The 10,023-nt window shown below is 43.3% G+C and overlaps 1 protein-coding gene across 1 annotated transcript; it reads left to right on the top strand.

Annotated features, from left to right (window-relative positions):
- Positions 1-3,233: 3,233 nt before the first annotated feature.
- Positions 3,234-4,215, top strand: LOC138956351 (allatostatin-A receptor-like). Its single transcript, XM_070327732.1, has one exon. The coding sequence runs from the start codon at positions 3,316-3,318 to the stop codon at positions 4,213-4,215; it is 900 nt and encodes a 299-aa protein (XP_070183833.1). The 5' UTR covers positions 3,234-3,315.
- The last annotated feature ends 5,808 nt before the right edge of the window (positions 4,216-10,023 follow it).

The raw sequence follows: 10,023 nt of genomic DNA, 5'->3' as shown, positions 1-10,023 counted from the left end.
CTACTACCCTTACCACCCCCCCCCCCACCCCCCCACCCCCTCCCCTCGCAACAACTGAAACTATTTCAACTACCACCGCCACCGTCGTTCGCATCACCACCAATCGCCACCTCCACACTCAATGCCCAGCTATAACTCCCCCCACCCCCCACCCCCGCCCCTCCACCACCACTACTACCACACCCAAACCCACCCTCCACCACCACCGCCACCCTCACTAGTCCGAGCAGACCGCCCTCCCTTCTGATTTCAATTCCTACCTTGTGGAGAAGAAGAAACCTTTTCTCCTCTGGTAGCAGTAGCAGAGACGGCGAGCAACGATGGCTCTGTCCGTGTGGCAATCGAAGGAGGCACAGTGATCGTGTCCTGGCTGACTGTAACGCCGGTGTGTGGTGTGGTGTAGTGTGGTGCGGTGGTCAATTGTCGCAGCGCGAGGTGTCTCTCTCCCCCCTTTTCAGTCTCTTCTAATGGCTCGTGCTGTTTTGTGCGCCGAGTCTCTTGGCACCTTGTCATACCGTTGCCAATGCTAGTGTCGCCCTCGATGGAAATTGAGTTGGCCCTGGACGCCACTTGTCTCTCTCGTCTTTGCCCGTAAAAAGTCATTCTGGACATTTACTGTAACGTCTTCTTGTTAGTGTTTTTGACAAGTTGAGAACAGTCTGTGCTTCCGTTGTTTCACGGAGAAGTTGGACACTTTTTTTCTGTTCGCGACACGAATAGGTTAATACACTTTTCGGTTTTTTTTTTATACACGCAAAGATGGAGAGTGTTTCCGATACTTGACACGCGCGAAGGTGGACACTCTTTCCTGTTTTTGACACACGAAAAGTTAGAACATCTTTCCAATTTTTAGACACGCTTTTAGGTGAACAATCCTTCTGGGATCTTTATTTGGTTTTGACATGGGCAAAGGTGGACAGATTTTGTCTGTGAGACTATGTTTAACGTGCAAAGCTTGACGGAGTTTCCATTGATACCAAATTGAGTTTCATATCACTTGACTTCTGTCTGCAACAGTGATTGCAGTCATTATCTACGTCTGACGCGTGTGATGCTTATTATGTGATGCTTCCCATGACTGCAATTTGAAACAGATACTGGATTCAGTAGACGGACTGGATCGATGTAGTTTTCACGTGTAAAGTTCGTGTCTACTTACCGCTGTGTTATTGACAATAAGAAAGATACTTCCAAGTAAGTGATTGCTGTTTTCACTGCGCGGTTGAAACTACCGAGAGAAAAATATAATTAATGTTACAAAAAAGTGTAGCATTGATGATAAACCAGCTTTGCCTTCACGGAAATATAGTTTCATTTTGTTTTCTTCTTTTTTTCTTCTCTTTTTTTTTTAATTTTTTTTTTTTTACACCAAATCAATTTTAAACCGTTTCACCTTAACTGTGAAAAATTAAAAAGCGATTCTTTGAAAGCGAAAAATAGTTTGCAGTTGGTTATGGTTAAGTTTGTTCAAGACATTTTACTTCAAACTTTAACATAAAAAGAGTTAACGTAATTGTTAGATAAGAAAACCAAACCAACATATCTAATCCGTCGCAAAGCAGAAAGGCAATTCAGTACGTTCGCGTTGAAAAGTGAAAGATATGCCAAAGAGGTAGAAAACAAGCTGTTATTGAATACTTGTGAAGAAAGAAAAAGGCTTTAATACAGGAACCGATCGGTCGTGTTTCCATTTTTCAGCCGTCCTGTTCATTTCAAGATCAAACGACAGGCCTGTCATTGATTTTTCGTAAAGCTCTCAGCTAAAGAGGAGCAGAAACTCATAAAAAGGATTTCAGCACATCTCATCAAAAACTGCCAGGGTGAAACACTTGAACCTGTATTTTGTTTCTGTTGAAGATCCCACGTTTGAGAAGTGCATGCCAAACCTTAGAAACGATCAGAAACGGTCTGATTTTCACCGACTGAAAGACGAGAATATCGAGGAAATCGTAACTTGATGAACAATTTGAGCTAGTATTTTGTTTCCTTTGACTCACAAAATCGGCAGAGTTTCTGTCAAAGATTCCAAGTTTGAGAAGTGCATTCAAAGAGCTATGCGAAACATTAGAAAAGATAAGAAACGGTCTATATTTATCGACTGAAAAACGACGAGAAATAGGTAACGCGATGAAATGTTAGAACTCGTATTTTGTTTCCTTTGACGTACAGATTCAGCCGAGCAATCAAAGAATCCACCTAAACCGCAAAGAAAGAGAGAAGAAAACACGCGACAAGGAGTTGAGCAATCTCTTATAAATTCATCAAAAACTAGACCCGGTTGCTTGACACTGCACTATGACGAAAACTAGCTGCCAGTCTATATAAACCATCACATTTAGCTAAGCCCAATAAGAAAAAAAAACATGTTTTGGATTGATTCGAAGGCTGTCACTTGTTTAAAACTGCAGTGGATAAAATCCAAGCGCAGCTTTGCGTAAACAAGCACCCCCACTCAGCGCAGCAAGAGAATCATATTTGAGTTGGACCCGATGAAATCAGCTTGTTGAAAACACATCATGACGAAAAACTGACGCAATTGCACTTAGATTAGCACCAGACGCTCAGCAGTGCAACGAACAGAAAAGATGAAGATTTGCTCAGACCTCAAGAAGAACAAAATATTGTTGAAAAATGCAGTTTAATAGATGCAACTATACCTAAACTTGCACTAAACACGAAACAAGTCAACAGACACTTCATTTTGCTTGGACTCCTTAAAAAAAAATCGTTGAAAAGTGCAAATTCAAGATAAAACAGATGCAACTGTAATGAAATTAGCACTGAACACGCAGTGCTGCAACAACATTATATTTTTGCTTCAACTGTCCATATCCCACAGGTTGAAAACTGCAGTGCGACGAATAGCAGATGCAACAGTACCTGAAGTAAAACAAAAACAATCATAATTGTTTTCTTCTTAAAGACAGAGGCTGAAGACAATATAAGGTGTTGTTTGCCCCAAGGATATCAGCTGAAGTCCCTATGAGGGAGGAGAGACGGTTAGCGATGGCGGGGGCTGAGCTGCAGGACAAGGTGGAGAAGGTCGAGATCATCGATCTCCTGGACCTCTCCACCACTACCGTCAAGAACATCCTCAGCGGAGGCATCAACGACAACGGTCTGAGCTTGAACTGCAGCAGCCTCAACCCTAACCCGCGATGCCGGAACGACACCGCGGACGCTTCGGAGATAGAGGCTAGCTTGGAGGTGGAAAGACTGGTGAGGATCATCGTTCCCACCATCTTCGGGGTCATCGTGTTGCTGGGTTTGTTGGGCAACCTGCTGGTCATTCTGGTGGTGGTGTCGGACAAGAAAATGCGGAACACTACGAACATTCTCATTCTGTCGCTGGCTGTGGCCGACCTGCTGTTTATAGTCTTCTGCGTCCCATTCACGGCGGCCTCTTACGCCATGCCCGTCTGGCCCTTCGGGGACGTGTGGTGCCGCGTGGTGCAGTACCTCATCTACGTGTCGGCCTACGGCAGCGTGTACACCCTGGTGCTCATGTCCGTGGACCGCTACCTGGCCGTGGTGCACGCCATCCGCTCCATAAACATCCGCACGGAGTACAACACGTGGCTGGCGGTAGGTGTGGTGTGGGCCGTCATCATGTTGAGCAACATCCCGCTGCTCTTTGAGTACGGCATCCTCAACTACATGCACATGGGCGAGGACCGGTCCACCTGCACCAACCTGGTGCACATAATCGACCAGCAGCGGGGTAAAATCTTCGTGTCCTGCTTCATGACCTTCGGCTACGTCGTGCCGCTGAGCGTGGTGTGCTGCCTGTACGGGCTGATGCTCAAGCGGCTGCTGTACGGCGTGGTGCCCGGCGGCGGCAACCAGTCGCAGGAGAGCATCCGCGCCAAGAAGCGGGTGACCCGCATGGTCATCATCGTGGTCATCATCTTCGCCGTCTGCTGGCTGCCCATCCAGATCATCCTGATGATGCAGAGTTTCAAGATCTACCCCGGCGAGGCGTTCTACATCTGGCTGCAGTTGGTCTCCAACTGCTTGGCCTATATGAACTCTTGCGTCAACCCTTTCCTCTACGCCTTTCTCTCCGAAAACTTCAGGCGGAGCTTCCGTAAGTTCCTCTGCTGCTGCGACTCCACCCCCGCCACGCGCAGAATGGACTACGAACGCACGAACATTCGCTACAATGATAAAGACACGAACACCTCCAACATGACCAGGACGGCGAATAATGTGTGAAACACGCCGATCGCTGTGACGTCATGGCGGTTTATATCACGCTGAGGTAATGTTGGTTTCTCTCAGTTCCGTCGTCGTAGATGGTTTATTGTTGTCTTTGTGTCTTCCGTAGCTGGCGAGTGTTCTCTTTCTGAACAAAAGAAGCCCACTTTAGTTGCTAAATCTTTTCCGTGATGTTTTGCGAGTGCTGTTGTTGCGAATGAAACGAAGTATTATTTTCTGTCTTTTTTTTTTATATATATGTGAAGAAAGGCAGCCCACTGAGGTTGGTTGGGCATTTTGGGAAAAAGTTGTGCGATTTTTTTTTTTTAAGGAAACCCAGTTATCTTGTTGGTGAAGGTTTTGCGAGTGTTGTTCTTGTGAAGAAGGAACGCCCAGTTTGCTTGTCTGGCCTTTTTGGTAAAAACGTTTGTAAATGTTGTCCTTGTGAAGAAAGTAAGCTCTCTTGTATTGTCCTTACTGAAGGTTTGGTCTTGCCCTTTAACTGTTTGCAGCGTATTTACACCCCCGGTATAGGGGTGTGTATAGGATTCGGTCCATGTGTTTGTTTGTTTGTGTTCGCATATAGATCTCAAGAATGAACGGACCGATCGTCACCAAACTTGGTGAACAGGTTCTATACATTCCTGAGACGGTCCTTACAAAAATAGGGACCAGTCAAACACACGGTTAGGGAGTTATTGGTGGATTAAAATTATACAAGGACTTATAGAGGGACATCTTAATGGTCAAAGGGAAATAACCATTCTCACTCAGTCACTGCCATCAACTGAGAAGGTTATTTCCCTTTGACGGGGGTGTTTTTCCTACCTCGGAGGAATTTCTTGTTGATTTTGGTGTCAGTGGAAAGTAAAACGTGTATTTTTGTTCAAGACCATTTTGTAGACGTTGGCGATGGGGTTTCTTCAGTTGGACGATTTCTGTTGCTTCTGCACGTAACCCGGTCGTGTGTCTTTGCATATTGGAAGGGGGTGGTTGGGGGTTATAGGAAGGAGTGAGTGCTGACTTTAGCTACAGCCAGTTTGTATTAATCAGGGCTCTTTTACTCAAAACGTGTGATTTTCCTTGTACATTATATGATATTTTTAAAGTCTTGTTCATGCTTTTGTGTTTTGTGTATGTGTGCTCATGTTTTGCATGTATTTTTAACTCCTCAAATTCCTTCTTCGCTTTTCTCAATAGTTAAATCCAGTAGGGAATCTTCGTCAAACACGCTAAAACGCAATTTATCATTCAGTCGAACACAACAAAAAGGGCAAGCAACCATGCGTCCCCCCCCCACACACACACACACACACACACACACTTAGGCGTTTCCTTGGTTGTTCGTGTATTGGTTTTTTTTCCAAGTACAAATGAAAGTGAAGAATTGCGGTGACTTCAGTGCAATAAACGAATACAAAAGAAACGCGTCATTTTGACAAGTGAAGGAGGGGTTAAAGTTCCCATATATGTTTTAGTGTTGGGGTGTATATTCTTTACTTTGCCGCTGTCATGCTCACAGTTAATTATTCGCACACGGTTGGCATGATGTATTAATCTTTAATGACGCTCTATCTTTTTAACTATCGTACAAACCAAGTCATGTCCAATATAGGCAATTTAGACCTGACGGACAGTAAGCCCCTTAACTTGTCCTTCCTTCTACCAGCTTCATTAGTCCCGACGTGTAAATAATGTCATTTTAATGAAGGTGTTCAGGGGGTAATGGAAGCATGTTTTCAGTGCCAAGAGTTTGATAAATGATAATTTAGGAGCAGCAAATGCATGGAGAGTGTTTAAGTAAAATCTGTGTTATTTGGGGTTAATGACAACAGCAAAAATATTGACGATAAAACGTCTGATGATAAATGATTCCTAGCAGGCATCGACCAACTTCTTTATGAATCGCTTTGCCCCTTTACTTTAATCCTTGCGGTTGTGTAAATTAAACATTGGGAGTTTTTCTATGCAACTTTTAAACTGCTGTGTAACCTTCTTCTTTTTAAAAGATAAACATCGCTGTGAAAAGCTAATTGAAATAGATTGGTATCTAATCACGTAAATGATGTGTTACCTGTCCGTCTGTCTGTGTGTCTGTCTGTCTGTCCGTCTGTCTCGATGTCTCTCTCTCTCTCTCTCTCTCTCTCTCTCTCTCTCTCTCTCTCTCTCTCTCTCTCTCTCTCTCTCTCTCTCTCTCTCTCTCTCTCTCTCTCTCTCTAGTTAAGTGCCGATTTACATTACATCAATATTTAATAAAGCTACCGACCGATATGGGTCGGTCAACTTGATCCCACCGATTCCACGAATTGACCTTTATAAGACCAGTCTTGCTTTTTCGGGTACATCAGTTTGGAATTCACTTTCATCATTCTTTAAGCACTTAAAGTCATTACAAAGTTTTAAAAAATGTGTCAAAAAACACTTTATGTCTGAGTAGTTTAACGCGTTTTGATTTACCACACCTAGTATTACCCCAAATATATGCTGTGCATAGTATATTCTGAACATATTTTTGTTGTACTATTGCTACATGTTCGATTGCTACCAGCTTGTTCTTATAATTACTTGCATAGTATGCATTTGATTTTATGAATAACCACATATGTATGCTCTTCATGCCTCATCTTCATCATCATCATCATCATCATCATCATCATCATCGTCATCGTCATCACGTGCTGAAGTTTTCGGACGTACCTCCTTTTGTTGGTAAACTTTTTAACTTTTTAATTTTTAATTTTTCAATTTTATCATTGTGTGTCTGTGCGTCCCAAGGACAGATTGTAAGAAAAGGCGTAGCCTTAAATCTTAATCCTTGTTAAATAAAGTTCAATTCAACCCTCTCTCTCTCTCTCTCTCTCTCTCTCTCTCTCTCTCTCTCTCTCTCTCTCTCTCTCTCTCTCTCTCTCTCTCTCTCTCTCTCTCTCTCTCTCTCTCTCTCTCTCTCATAATGAGCCAGTAAACTGATCCACATACGCAGTTTAAATACTGGACTTTGCCTTTCGACGAGATGAAAACATGTCTGAAATCGTGGTTATGTTTCTCCTTCTGATCACCAACTGTCTTTCCTTGCCTGCTCACAGTATCGGAGAGGAATTCAACTTCAAAATGCAAGTATATTAACCTCCTTGTCTTTGGACCCTCTAAAGTTCCACTGAAAGTTGAGGGTCTAGGGACCCTCTAGGCTGAACGTCCGTGGGGAGCTCTGTGCAAATATAGGACCCTCTAAAGTTCCACTGAAAGTTGAGGGTCTACGGACCCTCTAGGCTGAGCGTCCGTGGGGAGCTCTGTGCAAATATAGGACCCTCTAAAGTTCCACTGAATGTTGAGGGACTAGGGACCCTCTAGGCTGAGCGTCCTTGGGGAGCTCTGCAAATATAGGACCCTCTAAAGTTCCACTGAAAGTTGAGGGTCTAGGGACCCTCTAGGCTGAACGTCCGTGGGGAGCTCTGTGCAAATATAGGACCCTCTAAAGTTCCACTGAAAGTTGAGGGTCTACGGACCCTCTAGGCTGAGCGTCCGTGGGGAGCTCTGTGCAAATATAGGACCCTCTAAAGTTCCACTGAATGTTGAGGGACTAGGGACCCTCTAGGCTGAGCGTCCTTGGGGAGCAATACTCCTGCCCAATGTAAGGTCTGGACAGATGCGTAAGGGCTGACACAATAGTTTACACGGGGAAGAGCGTATCTTTAAGACTGGCTATTTGCTTTGTATCTTATACATTGAGAGCTTGTCAATCTGACATGTATACGCATTGCCTCGAGCGTATGGTTCTTACTCTAAAGCCACAGTCCTTCCCGAGAGTTCTGCTCACTATTTCAGATCTGCCCAGGAAAGATATCATTCCTCCACTCTGACTCATTCCAAGAATATAAAGCCTTTTCAACGTTAACATTTTATGGAATGAGTTGATTACCTTAAAAGCCACTTGGTATGTGTCCAAGTGGAGGGATTGTTCTAATCCATGTCAAAGTATAGACAGATCTAAGACGGTGAGCGGAATCTTTAACATAGAAAAAACTGCGCCTTTAAGCAAAAGATGACGATGATAACGAAGGAAGCTGCTCTATGCATAACGTCTGACATGTCCTCGTTAAAGATGCCCTCTGCCCAGTGCAAAGCATAATGCAAACAACCTGAGATCCGTCTGACATTCTGCAACTCTGGAATTGTCTGGACGTGTCCATGCGTTGAGGGTTTCCTTCGTTTTGGATACACACCTGAAACCTACATCATGACTAGAGAGAGACAGAGACAGACACAGAGAGAGACAGAGACAGACACAGAGAGAGACAGAGACAGACACAGAGAGAGACAGAGACAGACACAGAGAGAGACAGAGACAGACACAGAGAGAGACAGAGACAGACAGATAGAGAGACAGAGACAGACACAGAGAGAGACAGACACACAGAGAGACAGAGACAGACACACAGAGAGACAGAGACAGACAGAGAGACAGACAGAGACAGACAGAGAGAGACAGACACACAGAGAAACAGAGACAGACACACAGAGAGACAGACAGAGAGACAGACAGAGACAGACAGAGACAGAGACAGAGAGAGAGAGACAGATCGAGACAGAGATGCAGATAACGAAAAAGACGACACACAGAGAGCATTCCATCTCTCCCTCCCTCCCTCCCTCTCTCTCTCTCTCTGACTTTTTTATTTTTTTATTTTTTTTATTTTTCTTTTAGAAAAATGGACAAAAGGATTGTTATTTCCCTTTGTGTTGCTTCCCTAATTATCCCTTGTTTGGTTAGATCATGCTGTGTAGCAAAGTAAACGCAAAGTTAGTCTTTGTGGGGAAAAGATCCTGTACTAGAACACTGATTAGCGTTCGTGCACTCCTGAACAATGATCAGCCTTGTCTGACTGGTAAGTGCGCTCAAATGGAGTGTCGGCAATGAAAAAACAAAGACACTCATAAAAGCTTCGTTGGTCTTGCGTTTTATAAATCTTACCCCAACCTCACAGTCGTTCCATTTCTGTGCGCTCTAAACTGTCGGTCGATGATAGAGAGAAATAAAACGGAGCAAAAAAGAAAATCTATGCTGATGACTCACTGAGGACATCATTATTTTTAACAATGAGAGTATATTCTATATCGTGTGTAAGCCTGCAGTAAATACCTTGAAAACTAGGTTAATATGCCAACCCAAAATGGTATCGAAACGCATAAAAAGAAGAAGAAAAAAGTAAAGTAAAATGCAATCAAAATAAAAGAGATCATATTGGATCGACAAGAAGAAGAAGTTCCGACTATCATGGTAAATTGCATTTGTGTAATATGAGCCCGTCGGAGAGAAATCTCCTTTTAATATTGTGCCCTCATGTGGCATATTTCAGTGGAATGAAATCAAATGAAAGAATAATGGGACAGACAACATTGAAAAACGCCTCCCCAAGGTACTAATGCAGTTTTGATGAATATGTATTGACACTTTTGGTTTTCGGTTTCTCGACCACCATTTTTGGCATGGTGTCATTTCACCCAAACTCCAAAACTTGTTATTTCAAACATCAAAAACCTGCCTGTCCAATTTTTCGTCACCAGAAATTAACAATGTTTTAATTTGCTGTCTCCTTTTTTTCTCGTTTTTGGCTGCATGTTTTAGTCTGTGAGAGGTCGTTGCATAAGGAAAAAAAAAAGTTGGTTTAGGGTAACCCGACCGACCCTATTTTTCCCGCCGACCCAAATACTTTTTGTTCATTTCTCAAAACAACAAAAAACTGTTGGCACATTTTGCGAACCTTACCGGGACTAAGGGAAGTAACCTTCTTTAAAATCGACTAAATTTAACAAAATAAACTTTTTTTT

This window comes from Littorina saxatilis, linkage group LG2 (genome assembly GCF_037325665.1).
Source record: "Littorina saxatilis isolate snail1 linkage group LG2, US_GU_Lsax_2.0, whole genome shotgun sequence".
In the NCBI taxonomy this organism is placed as follows: Eukaryota; Metazoa; Mollusca; class Gastropoda; order Littorinimorpha; family Littorinidae; genus Littorina; species Littorina saxatilis.
This window is presented reverse-complemented; position numbering and strand designations above follow the sequence as displayed.